At 33.6% G+C, this 13218-nt stretch overlaps 7 protein-coding genes across 7 annotated transcripts; 1 reads left to right on the top strand and 6 right to left on the bottom strand.

Annotated features, from left to right (window-relative positions):
* Nucleotides 1-1717, bottom strand: EIN_027100 (hypothetical protein; the record flags this gene model as incomplete). Its single annotated transcript, XM_004257544.1, has 2 exons — nt 1-153; nt 199-1717. Coding segments are annotated over 2 exons (1672 nt in total), but the record flags the coding sequence as incomplete, so codon positions are not given.
* A 493-nt stretch (nt 1718-2210) lies between these two features.
* On the top strand, nt 2211-3053 carry EIN_027090 (hypothetical protein; the record flags this gene model as incomplete). The annotated part of the gene is made up of 1 exon (XM_004257543.1): nt 2211-3053. The coding sequence occupies one exon, from the start codon at nt 2211-2213 to the stop codon at nt 3051-3053; it is 843 nt and encodes a 280-aa protein (XP_004257591.1).
* Nucleotides 3054-3118: 65 nt separating this feature from the next.
* On the bottom strand, nt 3119-3926 carry EIN_027080 (hypothetical protein; the record flags this gene model as incomplete). Its single annotated transcript, XM_004257542.1, has 3 exons — nt 3119-3181; nt 3229-3744; nt 3798-3926. 3 exons carry the CDS (start codon nt 3924-3926, stop codon nt 3119-3121), a joined length of 708 nt encoding a protein of 235 aa, XP_004257590.1.
* A 731-nt stretch (nt 3927-4657) lies between these two features.
* On the bottom strand, nt 4658-6084 carry EIN_027070 (hypothetical protein; the record flags this gene model as incomplete). The annotated part of the gene is made up of 2 exons (XM_004257541.1): nt 4658-5671; nt 5776-6084. The coding sequence occupies 2 exons, from the start codon at nt 6082-6084 to the stop codon at nt 4658-4660; spliced, it is 1323 nt and encodes a 440-aa protein (XP_004257589.1).
* Nucleotides 6085-6943: 859 nt separating this feature from the next.
* On the bottom strand, nt 6944-8461 carry EIN_027060 (hypothetical protein; the record flags this gene model as incomplete). The annotated part of the gene is made up of 1 exon (XM_004257540.1): nt 6944-8461. The coding sequence occupies one exon, from the start codon at nt 8459-8461 to the stop codon at nt 6944-6946; it is 1518 nt and encodes a 505-aa protein (XP_004257588.1).
* A 1018-nt stretch (nt 8462-9479) lies between these two features.
* EIN_027050 (hypothetical protein) lies at nt 9480-10439 on the bottom strand (the record flags this gene model as incomplete). The annotated part of the gene is made up of 1 exon (XM_004257539.1): nt 9480-10439. The coding sequence occupies one exon, from the start codon at nt 10437-10439 to the stop codon at nt 9480-9482; it is 960 nt and encodes a 319-aa protein (XP_004257587.1).
* Nucleotides 10440-12487: 2048 nt separating this feature from the next.
* Nucleotides 12488-13184, bottom strand: EIN_027040 (adenylate kinase isoenzyme, putative; the record flags this gene model as incomplete). Its single annotated transcript, XM_004257538.1, has 3 exons — nt 12488-12707; nt 12787-12932; nt 12990-13184. The coding sequence occupies 3 exons, from the start codon at nt 13182-13184 to the stop codon at nt 12488-12490; spliced, it is 561 nt and encodes a 186-aa protein (XP_004257586.1).
* Between the last annotated feature and the right edge of the window lie 34 nt (nt 13185-13218).

The raw sequence follows: 13218 nt of genomic DNA, 5'->3' as shown, positions 1-13218 counted from the left end.
TGATCACCACCTCTTTCTCAGTCTCTCCATTCATATAAAATCCTGTTGATACTAAAATGTCAATTTCATCGTTTCTTTCGCCATTATCGTACATTGTCAGTGTGTCGCCGTTCTTCGACAGCCTTTCTCCATTTAAAAAGAATCGCTGCATCTCTATATATTATTCTTTGTTAAGACCTGGCTAACCATTAAACAAACGAAATACACTTTGCAAACTCTTGAGGTAGTCCATATTGACAACTCTGTTTATTACCACATTTGGAAGAGTCATTCTGCTCTTCGCAAGTTTATCAAAAGCGTCATAATTTAAATTAATAAATAAAAGTGGAGATTTTTTGATTCCATTCTCTGTAAACATCAAGTCTTGGCACGCCTGAATATTTGTGTTGACCTTTTCAAATGAGAAATATGGAAAAATTGCGTTGTTGACTCGGACCAAATCAAGTTCTTTCACACTTCCAAAATTACCAAAGAAATTTGTTCTTTCAGAACCTTCCATTGTCACCTCTCGCAATTTCAGGCTTTTCGTAGCAATATTAACATGTTGTGACCTTACAACAAGTATTTTAATCACATTGGGGAGGCCAAACGAGTCGCTCTCGTCATTAGTACCCAACGAAACGTTTTCGGAGTCTATCACATTCACTTTTTCCAAATTAGGTAAAAATTGTGATATCCAAACATTTCTCGACGAAATGACTTTGATAACCTTCAAGTATTGGCAGTCGGCAGGAAAATGTGGGATGATGTTGACAGCCTTTTCTACCACTACAGGATTAATTTTGAGTAAAAAGAGCTCTTTCACGTACTCTGGTATTTCCCACCAGACTGTTTTTGGGTTGTCATCTGTTATAATCCTCCCAAGGTTTCTTTCTATTTCACTTTTTAACGCACTGTTGTACTCCATGTTCACAACACACACCTCCGCATAACGCTTTTCAATCAAACTATTAAATTTGTTATTATCAAAACTTCCCTCTATCGCAACAAACCGTGAGGGCAAAACATAAGATGTCTCCCAGTCTTTTATTTGTTGTTTCGTTAGTATTTTATAGAAACTTTTAACACCAAGCTTTTGGAGTTTTTCGATGGTGTTTTCTGAAAAAGCGGAATAAAACGAGATGAGCACAATTTCAATATTACACATGTCAAGGTAATTACTCATTTCATTAAAAATGGGAATTGTAGAGTGTGGAAATAGAAATCCATCATTTCCCACCTCAACGTGTATCTTTTTTAAAAAATGGTGCATCGGAAATTTCCCATTTTCTGTTGCAGACCTACAGAACTCGAGAATAAGCACGATGTCCCCGTTGAGTGACTCCAACATAATAAACAACTTTGCACTTAAAATCGCAAATCGCGAGAAATCAATTTTATCTTTTCGGAGTGATAATGTCGTCACTTTTGGAAAGAGAAATTGCGCTATGTCACGGTACGAGTCATTCGAGACGGGAAATGCAGAATTTCTCAGAAAAACACACCGCGACATCAATTCCTTGTTGACAAACTGAAAAGAGCAACAGTTCATCGTCTCTGGAGTAAAGTGGGTGTGGAACTTCATGATAGAATATGGTGACGAAAACCAAGGGTTGATCTTTAGACTCTTTACTGCATCTAGCGACTTTTTGTTTATTCGAACAAATGTTGAGACGTCGCTGTACGTTGGGAAATACAGCACGACGTTCATCTGGTACATTCTTTCCAACTTAGTCATCTTCTTTTTTTAATTCACAACACTACTTTTTGTTGGTTAATTAATAATATGGTTTTCTGTTTTTGTTTAATTATATTATTAATTTTGGTGGTTTTATAAGGAAATCAATTTGTTTTTGCATTGAATGCAATTTGATCAACAAAAAGTTTAACGTACACATCGAATATACCAACTTATATGAGAAATGAATCTCGACCGAAAAATAAGTGATTGAAACTTTGTAATAGACTGACTCTATATTTGGTATAAAAAGAAATTAAAAAATTTCAATTAATTTTTTAATAGTTTATAAAATTAATAAATCATACTTAAATGTAATAAACTATTAAAAACAATAAATTAATTAATACTAATAGTATATTTAGATTTAATGCCCAAGTTATAAATAAACCTTATAACTTGGGATAAGATTTTTACAAAAGTGTTAAAAACAAAACCAAAAGCGCTGCAAACCAGCCATTAAGAAAACCGATAAAAAGGAACTTCAAAATCAATGCTTTTGATGAGTTTGTTATTCATCGCTGGCACTATTGTGATTACTGTTCTTATCATTTCTTTGTGTGCATACACAACAAAACCAACTGGGTACACTCGCATTGATCCCGACAGGTACCAACGACAGGAATTGACATTTTCGGACATGGTAGCACGTATCAAAACACTCCACGCGCGCCCCTTGGCGAAAACATCTGTTGCAATAGATATTCCTCGTCTTGTCTCAAAATTGGTTATTTCAAATGCCGATGGAGTTGTTGCGGACGGCCCAGAGATATCCACATCACACGACAACGACACATACCCAATGGAGAAGACAACCAAAGAGGTTGTTTCTCTGCTCACGTTAGCCACAGAAGGAGAGATCAAACAGAGTAATTTTGTTCAAACTTTCGACGACGTCTTCACATATGTTAAAAACAACGGGAATGGTGACTGTGGCACACTCTTTGCAAAAGTTCTCCAACAAGTTTTCACTGAGGATTCTCTTACATTGTGTATTATGAAAACATTCACTCAAGCACTTTTTGCAGCTGCTGTGGAGTTTTTATTACCATTGAGATTAAAGCACTCATATCACGACGGGCACACTGGGTGGAGAATATCTGTTAAATTGGAAAAAGAAGAAATTATAGTTAAACACATAAAAGGGGAAACTAGCTATAAACCAGACGCCTTTACGTTCGAGTGGAGTTTATTGTATATCATCGACACTGCTAACCATACAATCAAAAATGTTTCGTTGTCTGTGTTTAATATACAATTCAAGGACTACCCCACTGCTCTTCAAACGGATTTCTATACTATGGTCGAAAAAATAAATAACTCAGCTCATCTGTGATTCGTTCATTTTTTGATTCCATATCTAATGTAACAAAAACAAAGGGAAAGAAAGTCACATGTAATTTATTCGCTATCCTCTCCACCAGAACTCACATCTTCGTTCGCGTCGTAGTCTCCACCAGCTCTCTATTTGTTATTTGCAACGTTTATAATTATCTTTATAATAAACAAACGCCAATCAAGTCTTGTAAACGCTCTCCTTGCAATAACGCTCTGAACAGGAAGTTGTCCATGTTCATATCTCCGTTTCGAGTGAATGTTCGTTGTCTTGTGAGTAGTGCCGGTCTTACAGCTCTGACCGCATCGGGGTATTTTCTACACACAAATTCGGTGACTATTCTCATGTCAACTCGTATGTTCCCTGATAACAACAAATCAACTGCAGACTCTTTGTTGCCAGAACACATACAATATGCTACAAATGACGTTTCTTGGTCAAACCCAATTTCTGTTAATACTGCTATTTCGTTCATTTGTGGTTGTGTAAGCCCGTTTAACACTCTGTTCAACTCCTCCGGCGATAACGGTTCCTCGTCGCGTTTAAACTCCTTTAGCCCCATTGTGGTTGGTTCAAACAGTTCCGCTTTCGCATTTTTTTGGGATGTGCGGATGACCATAACCAACTCCTCATGGTCTTGGAGCTCGACATCGTTCTCAATAGCCTTCCCGCCTTGGAAAACGGAGTAGCCCTTTGCGTTAGTATGTTTACCAGTAATTATAATTCGGCCTTATATTAACAAACCGTCTTTCCAAGGTCAGTTATCGCTTTCCCAATTACCGTCTTAAGCTCTTCCAGCTTGACATGTTTTTGAATTGTTATTGGCGTTGATCCATACTCTACCGAGTTTATTGTTACACACACCTCGTTCATTTCTCTGTTTCTATTATTTGATTTTTGTTTTTTTTCCACTTTCTATTTTTGTTATGAAGATTTCACTTTTTCCCATTTTTTTCCCTATTCAACATCTTTGTGTTGTTCAGTTTTCAAACAAATAACATGTTTCAATTGGCTTAAAAAAAGTTTCAACTAATTAACTATATTTTTTTAATCTCTTGAAATAAGTTCATTATAAAATACAGTTTGAATCTTTAGTTTTGAGTATTTAATAAAATAATACTATATATTGTATATATAGTATTATTTTATTATATGTTTTTATTATTAAACCAATTTTAAATAAATATATTCTTAAAAACGCAAATTAGTACATATTAATAAAAAGCTAATCAAATGAAACTATATAATTATAGTAAAAAATCAACTATTTTTAAATTTTTATTAGAGTCAGTCTTTTAACGTTATCTGGTGGACAAATAATAGCTTCATTTTTGTCTAAACATCGGGCATTAGGTAAAACGTGAAAAAACCCGAAACAATTGGGATGGATTTTTGGGACTGCTCCCCGAATTATTCCATTTTTTATGGTCCAAAAGGCACCAGATAACGTTAAAAGACAGACTGTAGTTTAATTAATTTAATAAAATCAGTGATTTGACATGAGTTCAAAATCAAATATCAATTAGACAAAAAAAGTTTTAAAAAATTGAAGTTGTCCCAAACACAAAATCTAAAAACACGTTGAAGTTAAAAATCGTCAACCCTTAGAGATAAGCATTATACAAACGACTTGTGTCCACGCTCGGGCCGTACTTAAGTAACCCAAACCCTCCTTTGAACGATAAGTTTTTTTTGAACGTTTTGATTTCGACGTCTTCGCCTTTGTCAATTTTGTTTTTGAAAGACATTTTAGAGCTCGACGGTGTTGTCGACTTTGAAATGCTCTCCGTCGCTGTTTCTGTGAAACTGTCTGTCGCACTGTTATCGCGACTCAAATTTGTGGCTTTTATCCCACCTATTAACTCTGCTATTCTCTCAGTGTCTTTCCCTTCGCTTGGATTCTTCTCGTCAATTAACAGTGAGTCGACTCCCCTCGATGCCTCGTCGATTAATTTCACTGAACCAAAGTTCTCGATTTCGTCGCAAACGCGCTTCATATGTGTGACCTCGTTCCTTAACACTCCAACGATATGTCCAATCTTGCGGCCTTCCTCTTTAATTGCGACACTAGTTTCTTCTTCCTCATCTTCCCATACAAGACATAAAGTCTCTTTTTTGAATTCATTTTGTAAGGAAAAAGCCGTGTTGAAAAACGCCTCAGTGCTTTTAAGTTGTCTTCCCAACTGTAGTACCCCGTTTCTGACCAAGTTGCTTTTCTTGAGTGGCTCTTTCGAAATTTCTCTGAACTCGGAGATTTTCTCGAGTACCTTCTGAGTACTTTCTGGAAGTTTAGAAAAGTCCAAATTTTTGTTCCTCAGTAGAGGGGGTTTTGGTAAGAGAGCCATTGAAGGGAGAAGGAGAGGTGAGTTGTCGTCCAAAACGAATGGAGTGTCTTGTAAAGGAGACATGGTAATAGAATTCCTTAGACTTTCGCTCTTGTAAGTGATCTCGGGGTATGCTGGTATTTGGAGTTGTGGAAAGACAACACCCATCTTAGTGTATGTTTCAAAGAGCCTTGAGTAGCTGTCGTTAGTTGGGTACATCTGCATCAGTTGAATGAAATTCATTGCTTTGAGTTGAACCATTGTGGCCTTTTGCTTAAAGAACCCAACAAGTTTCTAAAAGTCAATATGTGTTTGGTGCGACAAAAGAGCTCGTTAATCATAAAATTGAGAACAAAATTATGACGAACTTTCCAGCAGTGATGGTAAGATCAACAAACGTCGAGCTGCGCAATCTTTTCGATCGAGCAGACAAAAGATGGGTCGATGACGTGTGCCTCAAAATGGTTGACGTTGACCACCAAATATTCGACAAGACAAAGTGTGTAAAAGACTTCGAGAGAGGACACAAAGCGATACAGATGAGCTTTAAGCTTGGTAGAGATGAGTTGAGCCAAATGTTGCCGTGTAACCAAATTGCCTCGAGCAAAGTGAGCAAGTTTTGAGAAGAGAATATAGTTAGGGGATGTGTTAAAGTCGTTTGTAGCTTTCTCTAGCAGTGTGCTAAGAGTATTGCAACGGCTCTGCATATACTGAACTTTCTTTGAAATTTGAGTTTTTTTACTGAAGTAAATAAGCATTTTTGGTCATTCGGGGGTTTTTGGTGGGAAAAAAAAAGAAAGAAAGACAAACCTGCAAAAGTCATCGCTTTGATGGTTCTTTTACCATCGAAAAACCATCGTTCGAAGGATGACTATAATTGTTTTTTAATTAAAAAGTATTATTCCAAAACTTCCAGTAAAAATGGTTGTATTGAATTTCAAAGTCTTTTTGGTGGAAACGAGGCGATACGAGGTTTTCGGGAAACAAAGTGCTTTTCATCAAATTTGCTCACTATTTTCGGAATTTCTTCTCCTTTTTATTTTGATAACTTACGTGTAACAACTCCTATTTATCGGGATATTACTCTTTTTATTTATAGTGAGTTTTGGATTTTCTTTTAAACAAAACATACCAAATGGCAAAAAACTTTAAAAAATGCGGGAAATGACCAACCCAACAAAAAACTATCAGTATATTAGACATTTTGTGCTTTATTTCTCGACATTTTTTTCACAACTGTTCAACTTGTAATCTCCTCGAGAAATTTTAGGTTTTTATGGTTCTGAAGATCGTGATCTATTAAAGATCTGGAAGGTGAGAATCTTTACCTAAAATGAAAAAAATATTCTTTGATTTGAAGCAGTATTTCGGGAAAAGAAAAAAACTATCTATTTTTTACTCTAATTTAATAATTTCAAAAACCAATGTCATGAGTTTACTTATTCACATGAACTTTCCAAATTACTTCAACCAATGAATTCTCAATATTTTCAAACATACAAATAGTAAATGATATAATAAATATACTATAACAAGAACCAATGATCAGACGTTGAAAGTTTGACATCAAAGGCTATGTTCAGTTGGTGCCGATAGAATTATCTTTGTTGGTGCATTGAGGACGGGAAGAAGGCAACCGCACCCAATAGTGCAGAGGATAGCAAGAACAGCGCCAATATAAAATACGCACACCAAAGATATCCCAAATGAAAGGAGGAGTGACACAAAGTAGCTTAAAAGCACAAAGGCAACACTAATTACAACACCAATGAACGACAAATCGATCGCAAATCTTTTCGGCGATGAGATCTTGTTGATTATGATGTATGGCACCGACTGGATAACAGCACCGAGTGTACCAACCATCCCAATCAATACAAAACTTGCTATCAAAAGCCAAATTGGTGGCTCATCATAATACGTTGATAAGTAGTCTACCGCTATCATCCCACTGTGACACAAAGCACATACAAAAGCTGTGCCAAAAAACAAGATGTTTTCGTGTTTGGCGTAAAGTGGAGATAAGAGTGATGAAATGCATTGGACCACAGATTGAAGTAACATAGCAACCATCGACATCGAAATGCCATAGTTGTATAAAGGGTCTGTCGTCTCGGCATGAAACATGTTAATTGCATAGTAATTAGCTACAGAACTTCCTATTACCAACACAGAGCATGTTGCTGTAGTCTGGAGAAAGACAAGTCCCATCAATTTCCATCCAAATCCCTTGATGAACAAAAGAAGTGATTTCCCTACAATTTGAAATTTGCTTCGGTTATTTGGTGATGGCGGTGTCATGGTCTCTTGTTGTGGATCTACTATCTCTAAGGATAGTGGCGCTTTTTCTTCTTTCGACTCATTTTTCATGTCTTGGAGTGGTGTGTTTTCATTCACCGATATTTGTTTTTCATTTTCTTTTGAAAATAATATAGTAAATACACCAGTGATAAGAATAAACACCCCAGCAGACACAAACATAAGCTCGTAATAATACTTCATCTGTGCACAAGTGGCGGCCAAAGTGTAAAACACCAACACAGAAAATCCACCCAACAAAGCTGCAAAGAAGTTGGCTGATCGTTGTTCGTCTTTTTTGATATTGTCCGCAATCAGCGCACGACTCGGCATTTGCATGAGTACAAGCGACCCACTTGAAAACAAAGAAAAAACAACACCAATTGAAATGGAAATTTTCATGCTTCCGTTGCTTGAAGAGTTTATAGAGTCTTCTAGCCCACTTTCATTATCACCACATGCGATACCAATGTAATCGGAAAATGGGATTACTGGTAAAGTCAAAACTGCAACCAGAATCCCAACAAAAATAAAGAATCGTCTTCGTATTTTTTTAACAGGAAAAATATCGGACAGTACACCAACAACTGGTTGTACAACAATGTGCACAATAGGGATAAGTCCTCCAAAAACCATTGCAATTAGTGATAAACTCATTCCAGTTCTTTGGTACATATAAGGACTGATCAACACGCCTATACAAGTCAACCCGAAGTTGTACCCGCTTTGTATTGCTGTAAACGTGAAGTACTTCCACTGTTTTTTTATAACATCCAATAGTCCCATCTTATTTGAAAAAGTTTATTCTCTTATAAAGAATTCAAAGAATAAATACAGACACATACTTTTCTGGTAGAAAAAGATCGTCCATGTATTTTCTTTTCGTTGTTTATACCACTATTATTATTTATGCAAGTTTCATTTTTATTTTCTTGCCATTTGAATATAAGGTCAACCACTTTATTTTACTTTTTGAAATTACTTTTCTTTTTGGAAAAGTATTTAAAAAATAAAAATGGTCTGATTAATTTTATTATATTTTATCATAAAATATATATATTATATTTCAATCAATTATTAGAAAATATTGATATCAGATTCAAAAACTTTTTCAGAAGTTTTAAATTGTTTGATTCAAAAATGATGCTCTGATAAAATAATTATGTAAAAACTTGGTTTTATAGTGTAAAATCTAATTGAAATAATCACAAAATTATAGAGATAGAATAATTAATGGGTGACAAGAATTAATTGGGTGACAGATTAATTTTAAGTAATTTAATAGGTCTTTTGTGAAATTGTTATTTTGTGAAAAAAAATAAATAAAAAAAAAACAAATCCCAGTTTTTTACATCGTTTAATCCCTATTTTTTCTGTCGCCCAATTAATTTTTGTCACCTAATTTTTCTCTCATTTGTAATAGTTATATGAATAGAAATAGAAAAAAATTTTTAATAGTTAAATGAATATAATTTTAAAAATATAAAAAATTCTTTTAGTTAATGAATTTAGTTTGTTTATACTATATATATAGCATAGTTAAAATATTTAGAAATGTATATATATAATATAACTATACATTTTTATGGGTGATGTTGAACAAATATTATATTATATTAATATTAATACTATTGCAAGTTTATGGTATGTTTAGTATATTTAACCTTTTATTATTAAGAATTAATTTATATTTAAAATTACGAAAAAATTAAAAATCAAAATCGCTTCAAAACTAACTAAACAAGTAATTAAATCTTGTTAGAAATAGAAAGAACACAAATCAACACTGAAACATATAAAGAAATTAATGTTCGAAACTTTGTGGCGTCGATTCCTGTGCTCTGTCCATCACTCTTGGGTTGAAGGGTGTTGGGTTGTCGAACTGCATAGGGAAGGCTGTATGGTCTTGAATTGGTCTTGGTGGAGTAGATTGTTGGTGTTGTTGCATTTGTTGAGTTTGTTGTTGGAGAGTGTTTGTGTTGTTTGGCTGGAGTTGTTTTGCGTTCATCTCTTCGTACCTTCTTTTCAGTGTTCTTGCGCTGAATCTAATTTTGTCGATAACGGGTGGTCCGAGTTCTTTTGTACAGTCGATGACTTCTGTCACAATTTTCCATATAGCCTCACTCTTTGCAAAAGGTATACCATTTGCGGCCATGATTTTTGATATCTCTGTTGTAATTCGTTTACCTTCGACTGTCCTTAACTTCTCGACTTCTTTTTTTGGTTTAGTCTCCCATTTCGCCTTCCCTTCGTTTTCAAGCTTTTGGAGGCGCTGTTTGAGATCTTCTGACATTCTTCCTCTTTTATGCTTCTCGCCGCCTGGGGTATCTTGTTGGGTATCGGCAGATGGTGAGTCTTCGTGTGTTTCGGAAAACTCGAGTTTTACTCTTTTTCCGTTCATGTAGAGTTTCACGATTAGTGGCTTCATATCGTCGGTGATATTCTGGTGCTCTTCGATGCAGTGGTAGCACGCATACCCACGCGACATTCTTTTAAAGCATATAATGCAGATATAGTGATCTCTGTCGATCTTTTCCATTAGCCTGTCTCCGAGCCAGTCGACGGCTCTCCTCTTTGCGTCGTCTGTCTTCTCGCGCTTCTCCTTTTTTGCTTTTGTTTCTTCCATTCTTCCTTTTTTTCGATTTTCAGTTCTTTTTTGTTCAGTTCGGTCGTATTTTTGTCCGCAAAGGCAATTCGGTTCTATTTTCCTCTTTTCTTGTTCAAACCCCACACTTTTATTGTTTTTTTCTCTTTTCTTAAACATCAAAAAACATTTTGCCTAACCCTCACCTTTTTGCCCCCTTTTGGAAACTTTCTTATCTTATTTTTTGTTTTTTGATTTTTGTCGTTTTTCTGAAGAGTTTTTCTGGTTTCTTTTTTAATTCTTTGTTACTATAAAACTTTTCAAAACACCACCTTTTTGACTTTTTTGGTTTTTTCAGGTCATGTTTTTCTAAGTTCTGTTTTCAACGCATTTTTAGGTTATTTTGGCTTTACAATTATGTTACTCCCGCTTGTTTCGACGCTTATACTTAGTTCAAAAAATTGTTTCCAAATTTGTGTTAACATGGGTGAAGATTGCTTTATTCTTATCAATTTCGTGTTGCAGTAAATCAATGGAATAATAGGTTTCATTTGTTATGTTTTTCGGGATACTCGCCCCAATTATTTATTAGAACCCCTATTCTTATTATTTAACATCATTTTTAATTCAACGAAAACCAAAATTAACAACAAATATCATTATTATTTTTATTTATTAAAAACCATATTTTTATTATAAAAACAACTCGTTAATTAATTAAAATAATACAAACTATTTATCGTTAATTAAAACAATCTTTTCTTCATAAAATTATAAATGTCTAAAATAGAAACGGTAATTTGGTAACAAATAATCCCGATAAATACGTCAAAAAGACCGATTTATAAACAAATACCAAAAACATGAACTTTATAAACTGTGAAATAATGACCAACATATTTTTTTAATTATTAATTAGTTATATCATAACAAACAAAAAAAATATTAAAAAGATAATTCTTTTTAAAGATTATATCATTCTATTAAACTATATTTAAATAATAAAATTAATTATAATGATAATATATTATAGTTAGTTAATGTATGTATTAAATATTAAATTATTTATTTTGTTATTGTTTTTTTTACATAAAATTCTCAAATTATAATTTTGATTTTTACAGTCAAAGAAAAACAACAGATTACTGTTTGTTTGTTTTTCATTAAAAAAATATTTAAATTTCCAAATAAAAAAAAACAATACGGCACTTATGTACAAAACATCGGGAAACCATTTAGAACTATTACAATTTTATTTTATATAATTATATTGACTTCAAATTACCTTGAACAAAAATTAAGTGGTATAAAAATCAGGAAATCTCGAGTTTATAAATAACTTTTCCTGTTTATTAGAAGTTTATTTTGTGTATAAAAACACACTGTTTAGAAAATAAACATCAAAAAGTAAAGTGACTTCCCCAAGGTGTGCAAGTTAAAATTTTTAGTCTTTTTTACAGGGAAAGGGCGTGCAAGACTAAATTTCAGTTGAAAAACATTTTATTAAAAATGTTATTCGTTTCCAAATTGTTTCAAAAAACACACAATTCTTCGGTGCTTGAATTAATAAACTACAAAAAGCAAATTAAATTATAAAAATTGGGTTATGGTTTGTCTATGTGTTTAATGTAAAAACTGTTTTGTTTCAAGAACGTGAATAAATGTCGGTGTCTCTTGTGTTAGCGTAATTCAAAGCGACAAGAAGAAGTATGATAAACATTATGTTTTTCTCTGTGCCATTTTATAGCAAACAATAACAAATAGTCTGTTTAATAGGTGCAGTTCATTGTTACAAATCGATGTGCACTGTTGTCTAGAACTGGTCCTTCGATAATTTCCATTGGGTCGTTTTCCCGAAATTGTTGCTTAATTTATTGTATTCGAAGTGTGAAAGTCAAAAATTGCAACGTCACAAGGTGTGCAAGTTAAAGTATAGTTTAGTAATAACTTCGAAATTATAATTAATAATTAAACTAAAAATAATCTTTTTTTTTCAAAACTTCAAAAAATTAATGATTCTATTTTTTTAATAAAAAAAATTATAAATGAACTATACCTTAACTTGCACAGCTTGGGAAGTCACTTTATTATATATATTTTGTACATATATATTTTCATTAGTAAAAAACAAATTAATGAAAAAACTTTAAAATGATTATTAGAGTTGATGCAATTAATCAAAAAATGTAAATTTACTCTTTTATAATTGAAAGAAAACACTTTTTAAATCAATTTGAAGCTTTTAATTGATCAAATGAAAGACCAAATGACTTTGGCCACAATGTGATGTACTTTGCTATGGCATCAACTGCTTCCTCGAGTTGTTCTGGTGTTTCATTGTGGACTTCCCAGACCAATTTGTGCTGATAGTTTTCCATTGCTTCGTCAAGACACACTTGGAAAATTTCACAGTCAAGGTTGTTTGTCACTTTGTTCTCTTTATACCCCCTTACCCTCATTTTCTCATTCACTTTTCGGTTTTGTAATTTAAATTATATGAAAGTGATAATAACTTAATAACACAAACTTTTGAAGAAGACGATCATATAGAACTGTGTTGTCTGTGCGCAACACAACAACCAAGTCAAACCACCGTTCGGGAAAGAGTTGTGAAGAGTGATACTCCAACAAAAACCCTTCTTTTTTTTGAACGTCTTCCAAGTAGTCCAACACCTTTATGTTATTCTTTTTCACAGAGTTACAGAAAATCGCAACAAAGAAAATACAAACTTTGTCTTCGTCGATGACTAGTGTGTCCATTTCTTCGTCACGTGATTCATAAAAACCATTTTGTGTAACTACATCACCCACATTCACATAATTAATATTCACCTTTTCGGTTACCATCTGACAAACCAACGACTTCCCCGTCCCCGGTGTTCCAGTGACAAGAATGTTTGGTCTTTGTCTATCCCCTTTCGACATGGATTTCCCTTTTTTGATGTTTTTTATACTCAAA

Source organism: Entamoeba invadens (genome assembly GCF_000330505.1).
Source record: "Entamoeba invadens IP1 unplaced genomic scaffold scaff_1105074724629, whole genome shotgun sequence".
In the NCBI taxonomy this organism is placed as follows: Eukaryota; Evosea; order Mastigamoebida; family Endamoebidae; genus Entamoeba; species Entamoeba invadens.
Note: the sequence above shows the minus strand (reverse complement) of the source record. Positions and strands in the feature narration are given on the sequence as shown.